Source organism: Paroedura picta, chromosome 2 (assembly GCF_049243985.1).
Source record: "Paroedura picta isolate Pp20150507F chromosome 2, Ppicta_v3.0, whole genome shotgun sequence".
NCBI classification, from domain to species: domain Eukaryota; kingdom Metazoa; phylum Chordata; class Lepidosauria; order Squamata; family Gekkonidae; genus Paroedura; species Paroedura picta.
The window spans coordinates 65,589,719-65,604,641 of NC_135370.1; the positions used below are offsets into that span (position 1 = coordinate 65,589,719).

The 14,923-nt window shown below is 43.7% G+C and overlaps 1 protein-coding gene across 7 annotated transcripts in view; it reads right to left on the reverse strand.

Moving 5' to 3' along the window:
- The window catches only part of SLC15A2 (solute carrier family 15 member 2), an 82,905-nt gene extending 68,259 nt beyond the window's left edge, over positions 1–14,646 (reverse strand). The window contains exons 1-6 of one of the 7 annotated variants that reach the window (XM_077320478.1): positions 14,629–14,646; positions 14,298–14,374; positions 12,797–12,840; positions 11,170–11,298; positions 9,703–9,791; positions 5,493–5,539 (exon numbers count right to left, since the gene is read on the reverse strand). In XM_077320478.1, the coding sequence (XP_077176593.1) occupies positions 5,493–5,539; positions 9,703–9,766 (111 nt within the window). In that variant the 5' untranslated portion in view covers positions 9,767–9,791; positions 11,170–11,298; positions 12,797–12,840; positions 14,298–14,374; positions 14,629–14,646. Of the gene's footprint in view, positions 1–5,492; positions 5,740–9,702; positions 9,792–11,169; positions 11,299–11,434; positions 11,641–12,796; positions 12,841–14,297; positions 14,375–14,464; positions 14,597–14,628 lie in introns of those variants that run through there. The other 6 variants (XM_077320481.1, XM_077320479.1, XM_077320477.1 and 3 more) reach the window with 6 other exon arrangements.
- Between the last annotated feature and the right edge of the window lie 277 nt (positions 14,647–14,923).

Genomic DNA, 14,923 nt, shown 5'->3' on the forward strand with positions numbered 1-14,923 from the left:
TCTTAACTCTTTCCTTTCAAGCATTTATGTTCTTCTAAAAAATGACACAACTCCCCTATGCTGCAAGGCAAAACATCAAGCAGAGAGGGGCTGAGGAGAGATTTCAATGGATAAATAGCACAAAAGAAAGCTTAAGAAAGATTCCACTCTGCACCAGCATTCTGCTTTTATTATATTTTTTATTATTGAATTTCTAACCTGCCACTCCTATAAGAAGCTCATGGCAAGGAACAGAACATTTCCCAATAAAATTACCATTAACCCCCCCCCCCCATTTTACAGCATAAAATAACCCACCCTGGCAGTGATTAAAAGACAGAGAAAGAGTAACAATATCCCTCACAGAGCCTCCTTTCTGCTGGTCTCTCAACTTGAGCAACCAAGATGGGCAGGGATCAAGGGAGCAGGAGGTTGCCCTCACCGACCCTAGCAACTTGTCCACTTTGCTTTCTGAGAGCTGCCTGAAGCCATCAAACATGTTCCCCTAAGAAGGCCAAGGGGCCTCTAGCTCCCTTTCTGTATCAAAAGTGTCCGGAAGGTCTCAGTGAAGAGAAAAAACCTGATCCACATAAAAGCTCGCTAATGCTTCACAGCCTAATTCCAATTCACTTTTGGTGAATTTTGGTGCCTTGAGGACAGTAAGAGACTGAACTACCCGAAATGATTTTGCTGGGTGAGAGCTTGTGGACGTGACAGAGGTAGCATAAAACTCTTATTTAGCCACCTTCGCCACCATCTCATATGCCTTCATAAGCATGCACTAAGATGTTCTTTGCAACTTCATCACGAGATTTCCTCTACCCTTAGTCTAGCCATCTAGCTTCCCTCTTCCTCTCCCACAGCTGTGTGGTATACCACGGAGCTAGTTTGATGCGAGGGTGGAGGGGGCGTCAAGGAGTGATCTTGTCAATCGCAGCCACCAAACAGGACTGTTAGCCCTCCACTAGTGCTGCCAATGAGTCACTGGGAGGCATTCAGGAATCCCGTGGGATCCATTAGTCTCCAAGGGCGGGCTAAAAATGCTTGCTGCCTACACAGAGTGGGGGTGGTAACCTAAGCCTTCAGGGCGTAGTGGTCTGACTATGGGAGAGGATCAGCTGCCGGCATATCCACCTCTACCCCAGCACCAAACATCAAATTGAATGTGTGGCCAGCCTGATGTGTGGCCAGTCCAGGAACAACTGGGAGAACCCCAGTGTCACCATGGTTGACACCAGGTCTGAGTCTAACCAAGAGGACAGTGAATCAGCATGGGCATAGAAGTCCCCGAGGATTATAAACCTGGGGTATGCAAGAGCGTAAAGTTATAAAAGAACATTATGTATGAAAAAAATCTAGTGCAAGCAAGTCCAGCTAATATTACTGATTTCTGCAATGTGTGAAGGAACAATGTTTTTCAGGTCCCTTTACAATCAATAGGTTGGATTCAATAATTACAGCCATGAATTATAATCAGCAAGAAAAGTATGCACACTGAATGATTGGAAAGTGTACACTTGCTCCCTGAACCACACATAGGGAGCAGATTTGGGCAGAAAGCATCATCTGAATCAGCCCAACTAAAGATGCATGGGAGGAACTCATCTTTAAACCATGAGAGCGGTATAAATAAAGCAGTAAGGGTCCTTAGGGTGTCCAAGATGAGGAAGGGTGCCCATTGGCCCCTTCCCCCGGACTGACAAGCAGAGGGGTGCAAAGCCTCCTGATTGGGCCCTCCGCTTGTCAGTCCGAGGCCAAGGCGCCAATGAGCAGCCGTGAGCAGCGCGGTTGCTGATTGGCTCCTTGCCCCAGGACGGATCAGTTGGGAGGCGCAAAGCGCCTCTAACCCACCCAACCCCCCACGTGGCCAAACCTTTGCCCCACGGCGGCCATTCTTCTGTTGGTCACCGAGAGGGCAGGTAGGGTCCCAGGCTTCAGGAAGCAGCCCTGGGGGTGGGAAGGCCTTTGCTGCCGGCCCAGGAGCTGGCCCGGTGCGTCCCAGATGCACCATGCCACCTCCTTCCCTGCTCGCGAAAACGGGAGGCTGCTCCGGCAGGGGGCGGAGAGAGCCTGGCCAGGGACGGGAGGAGACTGCTTCATGTGTGGCGAAGGGGCTGGGCAACGTGCCAGCCCAGCTCTTTCCCCGCCCTTAAAGCAGCCCAGCTAGGGTGGGGAGAGCCTGGGGAGGGAGGGGTGGAAACTGCTTCACGGGTGGGGAAAGAGGTGGGCCGCACGTCGCAGACACGCCATCCCAGCTCTTTCCCCGCCCATGAAGCAGCCAACCTGGGGCGGGGAGTGCCAGGGGAGGGAGAGGAGGAGACTGCTTCACGGCCAGCGACTGAGCCGGCCCAGTTCTTTCCCCGGCCGCGAAGCAGGAAAGCTGGCCTGGGAGGGGGCAGGGAGAGCCTGGGGAGGGGTGGGAGTGAGCTTCGCAGCTGGGGAAAGAGCTGGGTCCAGCTACTTCCCCAGCTGTGAAGCTGGGAAGCTGTCCCGAGAGGGGGCGGGGAGAGCCTTCCTAGCACCCACTGTTTTTCAAGTACAGCGGGATTTACTAGTTTTTTTTAAAAAGCAACTGTTATAAATTATTTAAGTTTTGCTTATTGAAATGTTTATATCCCACCTTTCCTCATAGCTCAAGTCAGCTTACAATTAAAACATTACGATTTCTAACTAACAGAACACAAATTCTGGTATCTAGTCCACAGACTTTTTCAAGAGGTCACGTGGATGTTGGCCTTAAGAGAAACAATACAGAAATTGACAATTCATTCCTGGGATGTCGGCCAATGAATCTCCTTAGATAACAATGAATTTCCTTCAGATGCCAAAACTGCATTGTGTGAAGAAGTTTGTCTCGAGAGTGTTATATCAGAGTCCAAGTTTTTAATTTGATGTCTTTTTCAAGATGATAATTTTTTAATGCAATAAGCAGGCATGTACTACTTATTTGTTGCACACGCCAGTTTTATGCATGGAATTGTTGTAGGTTTCTGAAATTTCTCCCAACACTCAAGATACTGTACTTAATACAGGCTTTCTCAACCAGGGTTTCGTGAAACTCTGGGGTTTCTTGATGCCCCTGGAAGGGTTTTCTGAAATAATGGGAGTTAATTAATTTACTACATATTTTTAAATGTGTTAAACATTTATCGGGTGATATGACCATATATGGTTCTGTCAACCCACTACCCCCTCCCAAAATGGCCAGTGATGGACCTGGAGGGGGTGGGAAGGATAAGGGCCCCAGGTGGGTATGAAGACAGCTATACTTCCCAACCATATTCTGCATGATTGCGCCACTTCTGGGGTTTCTTAAAGCCTGAAGGATGTTTCAGGAGGTTCTCAATGGTAAAAAAGAAAGTTGAGAAAGGCTGACTTAACAGCATATTCAGGGGACCTTCTTCTGAAAGTGAAGAATGATGATTTATAGTTTTCTAACTTTTTGTTTTCATGGCTATTTCATTGTTGTTCAAAGCTGTTTCATGACTGTTTTGATCATTATTTTGTTTGGACTTGAATTTGTTTTTGTGTTCATTTGAAGGTGTTTTTGTACACTACGAGGAAAATTCTTTGGTATTGAAATGCTGGGGGAGGAGGGATGTAGAAAGTTTTAAAGTAAATAAATATCTTGCAGCTGAGGAAACTTAGGTTCTCTGTGACTTATGCAGTTATTTCTTTATTCACCCCTTCTCTTAGAAAAATACTTCAGGGAACAGTAAAAACAAAATACATCAATGAACTACCATCACTATTGCAAATAGAATATTACACGGCAAGTAGCAATAGGGTTGCCAGCCTTCAGGTGGAAAAGGAAATTTCACGGAATTACAATGGCTCCCTAGACAACATACATCAGTTCCCATGGAGAAAATGGCCGCTTCAGAGGATGAACTCTATGACATTAGACCCCAATGATATCCTTCCCAAACTCTACCCTCCCAGACGTCACCCCCTAACCTCCAAGTTAAGTATTTGTGGGGAGGGCCTTCCAGAGAAAGTCCTGTCTCCAGGAACTTTTCACCTTGCCTATGAAGGGGATATACAAACTGGGCACCATATTCTTTGCTCCAACAAATGCTGTGAAATCTGGTCATAGGTACCTGTTTGGATATCACTGATTATGATATACTAGTAAATAAGCCCGCTGCAGTCAAAATGCAGCGGGCGCTAGCAGGGCGCACCATGAGGGCGGCGGGGCTGTGCGGCCCTGCTCAGCAAGGGCGGGGTCATCCTGTGGGCCTGGTGCCTGCCTGGCGTGTTGGCGTCGCAGGAGCTGGGTGGCTGTTGGTCCGTGGGGCAGGGCACAGCTGGTGGTGGTGGTCCCGAAGCTTCCAGTGGCGGCGGCTTCTGGCTGGCTGCGCTGGGGGGGGCGATGTGCTGGCGGCAGCGGCAGGCGGTGGCCTGACGCGCCAGGAGGCGCTTTGCGCCTCCCAAGGTGCCAGGCCGCCAGCCAGGGAGCACCCACCAGCTGCACTACGTGCGGCTGGCGGGTGCTCCCTTGCCGGCAGCCTGACGCGCTGGGAGGCGCTTCGCACCTCCCGACGCGTCAGGCCGGCGGCAAAGGAGCAACTGCGAGGTGCGCTGCACGCCCCTCGCAGTTGCTCGGGGCTGGAAATTGGAGGGACCAATTGGCAGGCGCTTCGCGATTGTCCGCTCCGATTGTCTGCCCAGAGGAAGGGTCCAATCCGGACCCTTCCTCATCCCAGACACATCCTGCCCCTAAAGCCCTTATTTAGTCCGCGGCGCCCGCGGCGCCACATCAGCGCCCAGCATTTTTGTACAATGTTTGCCTTTTTAAAATGTGCTTCTCAGCTATACTATCTGTTTTCAGAAAGTTCACATATTTGCCTAGCTCTTGCTTGAGTGCACTGTGATAAACAGCAAGGCTATTCAGCAACTAGTAAACCATGAGAGCATAGGGGACATGATATAACTCTAATGGTGCTGGATTGGGACAAGTAGTAATATAGTGCTAGGAATAAAATCTGTATTTTTCTAATAATCTAGAAAAATCTGGAAACGTTTGCCATTGGAGAGCAAGGGAAATTAAAATAAAGGTTGTTTTTAAAAGTGTGGAAGTGGGCACTAGGCAAATGATTGTTGCTGGCCAGCTGAACTGAGGAACCGCTTCCACTTTTGAAATACACTGAACACAAATGGGTGTCCACCACCACCACCTCCCTCAGCCACTTATGCCATTCCCTTTTACTTCAATGAGAAAATGTTCACAATGCCTTTTCCCGGCAAAAAAGCAAGAAGTGCTGAGGCAATTCCCAAAGAAACCATTGGCTCTTTGCCCTCCTTGTTTGTCTGAGCTGTCTTTTTAGCAGATTAATCAGGTAAACAAAAGAGGATTTCATTTTGAACTTTTTAATGCTAATTCCAACATTAGGCAAGAGGCAGTGGCTGTCTGTCTGAGGCAGAGCACACCAGGGAGGGGGACAAGAAAAAGCTCTCCGGAATTTTCCTAAGCAGTTAAAAGAAGCAAAAATCAAGTTGGCTGTAATACTTACCGGGGATTTTTTCTCAGGAGGGCAAATACCTTTGGGAGGATTCTTTCCTGTAGGGATAAAAGTGAACGCATTTTCCTTAGATTCTGTTTTCTGAAAGAGGTCCATCCTGTTTTTGCACTGCCTCACACACACAACAGTTTGCTGTCGTGGTGAGTTGGCTGGGAAGACTTCCAACCCGTGTGGCTTGGAGTTTAGTTCCGATTAACCCTGATTGTGCATATTTCTGCCGTGCTGGAGGAGGACAGTGATACTGTGAGGGGTAAGAGCAAAGGTTAGGGGACTTAGTGAGCTACCCTTCAATTACTAAAGTCATAGGGCTGTCATCAGCACCTGTGGGCAGGACTGTTCAGTTGCTCTGACACACTTCAGGTATTCTGAGCAGACAGCTGTTGAGTTAAGCAAGATGCAGACCGAACAATAATTCCTGTTCCAAATGCTGCCGCTCATAATCAGGTGCGAGGTTTGTGGCTTTGGGCCATCTCTGCTATAATAGTAGGCTTATTCTGCAGGAACCACAGGCATCCCTGCTTATTTGGAAGGAGCTGGCTGAAGCAAAATGATGCATTGAGTGTGCAAAGCAAATGAGCTCTATGCAGCTTATACCCTTCTTTCTGGCACTCATTTCCTCTCGAGATTTTTGCTCCTAAAAAGGTTCTGGTGACTGACAGCTAGATGCTTTCTCAATGAGACTGCCAAAACAGCAGCAAGAAGTAAGGGAAATCAATACCTATATATAATAAATACATGTGAAAAAAGGTTTCTGCACTCTGCTAAATCTCTCATGGACCGTTTACGCACTGGAGGTTTCATGCCAGGCTGCAGGCAGGAGTTTTAGTTGTAGCAGGTTGCCCCACCTCTTCCTGCATCCACACGGGGGAGCATTTGGCCCAGTGCTCCTCATCTGCCCCTGATTTGTGCTCCTGCATGGGAGCTGGGGCAGTGAAGTTCCCAGTGCGTAAACGGTCTTACTTGCCTTTCATCCATGCAGAAACTGATGCTGGTGTGGGTGTGAATGGGTCTCAGTGCACAAGGTTTCTTTGTATTTGTGTTGGTGAGAGCCCATAAATAGGTCCATGCATTTCAGTTTTTGGATTTATAGGCTGCTGTATTTTCATAGGCTTAAATAGCAACTGTGCTGCCAAAAAAATATCCACTCTCTGAGTGGTTTATAATCTGAACAAATAACAGAGACAAATAAGGAATGAAATAAAAATTACGGTATTTTTGAGCAGGGAAAGAAGTTCAACTACTATAATAACAAAGAGAGAATACAAATATATCTGAACTGTCTACTTTCCTGCTACACACTGCTCCAAAATTTGGAGTAATTTACCCATGTTGCCACAAATATTTCAATATCATACTGAAGTCACATTCTCCGCATCCATTCCACTTTTAGCTCAGTTTTAAATAAAATTAAAACATCTCACTGCATCTTGACTCTCAGAACATATTAGAATTTTAAATGACAAAACAATACCTCTGATTCATGTTTCTATGGCGGAGGAGAATAGGAGTGAAGAACACATGACTGACAGACCTATAAGGAATGTTAGAACTACTGCTGTGAGAACTACTGTTAAGCCTGCTAACATTTTTAAAGGAGAATTGCTGGAATGATTGTGGTTTTTGGTTCTAGTGAACTATTTTATATGCTGTCACCATTGTAATGACAGCTGCTACTATTATGCAGCCAATCACTTCAGTTCTCACTGCTAAACTTCTTCAGACATAACAGAGTTTGAATCCAGTGCCACCTTTAAGACAAATGAAGTTTTATTCAAGGTATAAGCTTTCCTGTGCTAGTATGTTCTACAGGGCCTGAATCTTTCCTCAGACATAGAGAGGAACAGAAAGCACTCACTGACTTAGGAATGCCAGCCTCCAAGTAGGACCTGTGGATTCCCCAGACTACAGAGATCAATTCCTCTAGAGAAAATTGATGTTTTGGAGGGTGGAGCAATATTCCGCACTGAGTTTCTGTCCTCCTTAGGCTCCATCCCCTAATATCCAGGGGTATCCCAACCGGGATCTCGCCACCCTACCCCCCATCTCCTGCCAATGGCCAGAGGGGCCAGGAAACCCTACAGTGGCTTCACCATGACATCTGTGCAATCAACCAGATTCCTTCCAATGATACTCTATGCACATAGGTGTATGTGTGTGTTTTCAGCTCTTAGAGCTCAGGGCTTTTTTACATCAGTTCTGATCATGTGAAGGATCCTATGAACATACCCTTGCAAGGATTTAGGGGTTTGCTGTAGATGTTTGACAGAACTTCAGTAATGCAGGCAGTGGGTGTAAATTTGACTCCCCTCTATTTATGTTCTACTAAACAGCAGACTAATGTTTGAAGAGGGTGAAAAATCCCAGGTTCTGATCAATGTTTGTGTTACCTTGTGCATAAATTCTCAGGCCTCTGCTCATGCACTGAGAAGGAAAGAGGTTGCAAAAGTAAGAGTTCTTCTTTGGCTTACAGTTGTTACAAGGAGACAAATTACATGCATCTACCTGCCTAAATTAAGTTACAACATGAAGTTCATAGCCACCCATTTGTTATCAGAGTTGGGATTATCTCCATAGCCATACCAATATGGCTTCCCATTCCCAGGAAATAGGAGATGAAACTGAGCAGACTGGCACTATTTGTTTTTAAATCATGATAATTGTATTATTAATTTTATATTACCTCTATTATATTGTACTGTGTTTTTAATTTTGGAGGGCTGCCCTGAGCTGTCAGGGAAAGGCGGCATATAAATTTAAATGTAAATAAATAAATGGAGGGTGGGGGGAAATTAGTTCCATTGTATACTGTTCACTTCAGGAGTAGTCAATGGACAGCAATCTTTACATCAGAGTCCCCTCCCCCATTCAATATATGACTTCTGCTTAGCATCACTCCCTCTTATCAGAAGCTTCAAAAACCTTTGCCAAACATACACCAATTTTGGCTTGTGGGTCGATCATAAAAGCTTTGAGTGACTTCTTAAAAGGCAGACTTATAGTCACAAGCTATCCTAGGGAGGCCCCAACTGACACTTCTGGTCTTTTTGAAGGTTTTTACTAGCTGTTATCGATCAACAGTTATAAATATCCAAACTAAAAAGGCAGTTCACACACAGCAATTTAAGAAGGTCATCCCAGGGGTGGAACTGCACATTCAACACTATAGAGCTGTTGCAGAATGTGGCAGCCCCACATTAAATTCTCCCCCTCACTCTTGTAACGTCATGGATAGACCTGCACTGTGATTCCCACCACCACCACTCTGTATCATTGGCTGCCAAAGGAAGAAGGGGGTATGGGAAATACACAATATGACAGCACAGCAGAAAGGAAATGTGCTCCAATGGGTCATATATGCAGGTTGTTTGTATTTCGCTCAAGTGTTTCCCAAAACAGAGAAAATAGTAGGTCTCTCACCCCCATGTCATGGCCCAAGAAACACATTTATGAATCTCCCACCATCTTCTCCAGCTTGGCTCTAAGTGAGGCACAATTAACAAATTATCTCACCAGCAAGTCAATCAGCCTAGAGTGCCAACCAGCCTCCACCAGTAGTTTATTAGCCTTCCACAACTGCTTGTGAGTACTGTGACTTTAGGGTCTCATCACTGTGACACTTCTACAGATTGAAAAAAAACAACTGAAAACATTGTGATCCAAAGATCCATTCATACAAAAGGCCCAGCTGAATGCAAGATAACCATAGCGGCTGTCCATCCACATAACGCCATGTTTCTAGGTATGCTAAGCAGTATACAAATTGCAGATGTACAGACTCTTTTCTTCGTCAGTCAGTCAGGTACACTTTGTTTAAGACTGTAGAGGCATCATCACACATCTGATTCCAGGGCACAAAACCTTATTCCATAATAATCTGTCTTTAAGATGTCACAAATCTCCTTTTTGTTTCTGATTTAGAATAATAAAATCCTAAAGAAATGACTGGGCCTGCTGGGTTATTTCTCCACTGTAACCACACGACAGAACTCAGCACTTCTTTTTGAACAGTACACACAAGAAATCTGTGGAGGAGAAGAGCTGCACAGAGGCAAAGAAATATTCATGCAGAATAGCCTAACCTGTCAAGGTCAAGTGGGAAGCTTATTTGTCTTAGAGCTCTGTAGGCACAAAGAAAGGGGCACTGAATTACAAACGTTTGAATTGCGAGGGCAGGAGGGGGAATCCTAGAATAATCACTAACCTGTTTGCTCCTCTTTTCCTCCTTTGATGGTGGTGTCTTCCTCAGCCATTTCTGCAGATTCCATTGGACCACGCAAATCCAGCTCTGTGCTAGCAGATGAAGATTTCCTTTGAGACATTCTATCTCTCCCTTAGACTTGTTAATGGTTTACTGTACTGTATTGACCCCTTGGCTACATAAAATATACAGGCAAACTCCCCCACACGTCCCTCTTCCCCTAGCTCAAGTAGTTGTTTTTTTTAAATCTGCAACATTTACTCAAGTTACTGATTCTTGGCATGGCCAAATCAAAAATCCTAAACATACAGGCTGTATTTGTATTTAAATGATGGCTATTGATAAAAAGGGCTTTGAGGATTTCATTTTTTCAGAAACCACCATTAGTTATACCCATGGTAGTTTTTAAAAGTTTTTTGTATTGTTGCAGAAACAGGATATTTGCTCCAGATTAATTAGGCTCAACTCTATGCCTGGAGTAAATTGGTAGAATTTCCTTGAGTTGGATGAAATTATGCTGTTTTACACCAGTGGAAGGTCAGATCTTTCATTTCTCCATGTGACAGTCATTAATTCTGAGAGAGGAGGCCAATGTCTTTCAGTTTTAACAAGCTAGCTTTTATTCCTGTTCTTGAACAAGATATAGGGTTGCTATCACTCATAATTTTTATGGTGGATCATTTCAGGCATATTGTTGTCTATAATGCATGGAAAACATATTGTAAAATATTTATAACAAAGCCATTATTGTCATCCATGTTATTTATTTTAAAGCATTTCTATGCCACCTTTTGATCCAATTCAGAGCCCCAAAGGCAATAACATTTAAACATTTCAGACATTAAAAAGACCATTTAAAATACACACACATGATTAAACAAAACTCATAAATATACAACCAGGGGAGTGGGATAATAAGAGTTAGTAAAAGAATGCCAAACAAAACAAAGAAGTCTTTACTCGCTGGTAGAATGCAACATTCACGGGATTCAGATGAATCTTCCTCAGAAGGGAGTTCCAAAATTTCAGTACTATGACAATACAGTGTTCCAGCAGCTCCTAATGTCCCCTCACCCCTTCTGTCACCAGGTGGCAGCCATCAATGGGCAATCCAAGAGGGCATTGTGGATGGAACAAGATTGGAGTACTATGGTTGCTGCCACAAGTGAATGGAGAGGTGAGACTAAGAGAGTGTAGCATGGCTAAAGCCTCTGGGCAGTGCTGAGGCTCTGGTAAGATGTAATCATGGCCTTTCTGATTTAGAACTTAGGGACAAGCTACAGGAGATGCTGGAATTCTGCAACTGAAACGCCTCCTGTACTATTTGAGCCTAAAAAGCAACTGTAGGGTTGGGTACCTACAAGGATTTATAACACTTCAGTCACGTATCTTTGGCAGTGATGGTGGGAAGAGATTTCCCTTCCCCCAACACTGCAACCCCCTTGTTATTGTTAAAAAATTATATCTTACCTCACTGTATTTCAGGGCAGTTTACTTCCGTCTTCTGTCTTGGCACCCCTTGCAAGGGGAGGAGTGGGAGAGAAACACAAGAGCAAACAAGCCACACACTGGCGTCCACAGGAGGTGAAATCCTATCTACTGGAAGAAAAGATAGACTGTGAACATTAAAGGATATTTGTTTTGCTGTTCACTTTAGTGTTGAAAACCGACACCTAACAAAGTCCTCCATTAATCTCACTCTCTAATATCTATCAGCTATAGCAGAATCATGTACCTTCCCATCCTCAAGGTTTGGCAGCAATGAAGAAAATAAAATAAACCAATGTTCAATGCAATAAGCAAAATATTAAAATACTAAAATTACAGACTAAACAATGTGGCTACACAGCAACAAAAATAAAAGCTATCAAGTCAGGTTTATGCCCGTTTAGGAATAAAAGCATAGCCAGTCTATACAGGAGTTAACCAAGGCATGGATGACAACTGCAAAGTCTATGTAGTATAGTGACTTTTCCTTCAGTAACGTCAATATGAGGCACAGATTTGTTTTAAGTAAATAGAGGGTTGTTTTTAAAGATAACAATTGCCAAATCTATGTAGCAACTTTCCCCTCAATAGAGGGCAAACTTAATACAAATACGTATTAAGTAAATAAGTGTTTTTAAGGCTAAAAATTGCAACATCTGTGCAGTGACTTTTCCCTCAGTAGAAGAAAATCTGAGAATAAATATGTATTACTAAGAGTTTTATATAAAGCACTACGTCATGTGGGAATTTGTCTTTTTGAGAAAGTACCCTGCACCACATTTAACAAACAAAGCAGACAATAGCTAATGGTTGGGACAATGAGATAAGACAGGGGTTCCCAGTATAGGTTGTAGGCTTGCTAAGTTCCAGGTGGGCCAACAGAAACAGAAAGGTTTGTATAAACCTGGCTACCTAACTTAAAAACACAGAACATACAAGGTCATTTTCTTCTTCTTTTTCAACAAAAATCTATTAATGAACAATATATTAAATACATAGACAAATATGGATTGTAAAGATGGTTCTAATGAGCCAATAAAATGCATACAACAGGTAATACAGTAATAAACAATCCATAGCAGGTTAACAGCATGTCAACACAGTTTGCCAGTCTAATATAAAGGGTAGCTGTTATCTTCTCAAAACAAATACTATTAGAGGAGAATTCACACCCAACATGGGTTTCGTCCCATCAGGCTTCTTCAAGGGCAGATCTCCAAAAACAATATTATAAATATTACAAAAACATAAATATGCCATGTTTGAATATATAAAATGTTGAGATAGAAATATCCCCAGGCAGAACAATGTCTTACCAGTACTAAAAATCAGGGGTAGTCAACCTGTGGTCCTCCAGATGTCCATGGACTACAATTCCCATGAGCCCCTGCCAGCATTTGCTGGCAGGGACTCATGGGAATTGTAGTCCATGGACATCTGGAGGACCACAGGTTGACTACCCCTGCTATAAATCTGTATAAGTCTATGAATCAATAAAAGCTTCTAATGTTGTGACACACCAAAAAACAAAACAGACTCTAAATGACAAAAGTGTTGGTGACATTATATATGCAAAAATAATTTTAAATAGAAAAAATAGTGACCTTACCAGTAATTAATCTGGAAGAACATGATCATTTTAGCAAAGTTAAACTGAAACATAAAAAATGATGTCAAATTCATGGATAAGCATAAATGCTAAGAATAAATGGTTGCAGCCCAACTTAAAGAAGGAATTTTTTTTTTAGAAACTTATCAATGAAAATTGCCTTTTTGTAGGAAAGAAACCTCAGCATGGACCTTTTGGTTTCTGATTTAGTGCATGGTCTGTGTTCCCTTTGTCGATTGTTTAATTTCCAGGTGGAGACTGGAGTACTCCCAGAATTACACCTAACCTCCCAACTACAAAGATCATCTTGCTTGGGGAGGATAGACAGCATAAAATTACATCCCGCTGAAGTGCTTCTTCCCCAATCCCACCCTCCCCAGCCTCTGTTCCCAAATCTCTAGGAATTTCCCAAATCATGGTTGGCCGCACTAGATGAGATCAAAAAGCAAGCTGCAATTCTCTCACAGAAGAGCTGGGAGGACTGGGGGGGGGGGGGGGGAGAGAAACAGGGTGAGCTGGGAGAGGAGGCTCTGGATAGTACAATGGCAGTTTTGGTTTGTTTCTGCTAGTTGTTTGAAATCTATATACATAAAATCATGACCAGACACCCTGACAAAATGCTGAAGATTCTGAAGACTTGTATTGGTGAAATCTCCTCACTCAGGGCCAATTGCTGCTCTTGCTCAGGATTTCACAAAGACACCCCTTCCCTTCAGGCCTGCTGTGAAGGGAGCCTCTAACAGCTCCTGGCTTAGGCTAGAGATGCCTTTCTGAGAGCAATGCAGGGGAGTCGGGCTTGTGTGTGCTTTCTTTTTCAGGAGGGAAAGCTTTCCCCTTCTGCCTAACCGTTGGCTGACAGGGAAGCCACAGAAAAGCCCCATCTCATTTAAAATACTGCTGTGGCTGGCCTCACGGCTGGAGAGAAGACACAGCCAAGCCATGTGTGTCTCTTCTCTACCACTCTCTGAACATTTAAGGCCTACTGCACAAGGTTGTTGTGCAAATGAAACTGGGAAAGGGGTTTGTAAGCCACTTTGGGACTCCTTCAGGTAATGAAAAGTGGAATATAATAAACCAGCTCTTCTTCTCGATGACTAGGAGCCATGATGGTTACAGGAAATCTCCATGTTCACAGGCAGTGCACTTTTGAAATCAGTTGCTAGGGTCAACAGCAGTTCAACCGATACCCTCTTTCTCTGCCACTGTGAGAAATAAGATGCTGGGTTAGATGGGCCTTTTGGTCTGACCCAGCAGGCCTTTTCATATTCTTAATAAGATATATTTTTTTAACCATCAGGCCCACTTCTGACCCTAAAAACCCAAGATCAATTTGAAATGCTCAGACAGTTGTCCTTTGAATATTGTTTGAAAGTACATGCATTAGAACAGTACATGTTACCAGCTTTTCAATTTATTTTCTTTTTATCTGCTTTTAGATTTAACACTACATACACTTTAAACCATTTCTGAGTGCAAGACATTTAAAATATAATCCCCCCACCTTTGGCACAATCGATAAACCATTGTACAGTGTACAGTTAAGATGAAGGTCAGCAACACACCATCCTTTAAGGCTTTCTGGAAAAGAAAGAAAAGAGAATGGCAGATTTTACAAAGAGCAAAATTAACTAAATAGCATATTGGAAATGAGACCAAAGTATGCCTTACAGAGTGTTAAAGATGTATGCCCCTAAAAACTGGAAACAAGATTAACATTTCATGGTCATAGCTCAAATGTATGTCTGTAAGAACAGAAACCTGTCCTGCGAATATTTCAAGGCCAGTAACTGAAGAACTGGGTCACTAGCACAGATACCCAATGGTTGATTCACTTGTTATGATGTCGTCATGGCAGTTGGGCGGATCTTCTATTGAACTTGTGCCTAGTGTTTCCTATTGAGAACTTAATTCTCAGGAGCACATTGGACCAGATTGTGTTAACTGGGACTGCAACATGTGGGGAGTAGCTTCCTTCTTCCTTGTGTTGTTTTCTTGACCTGAAATGGTTCTGGAAAACTGCTATGTGCCTATTGGGGAATTTTCTAATGTAAGTTCCTTCAGATCAATTCTGCACCAGCAGTGCCACTCCGGGCTGCCGGCAGTACATAGCTGCATAACTGTATGCTC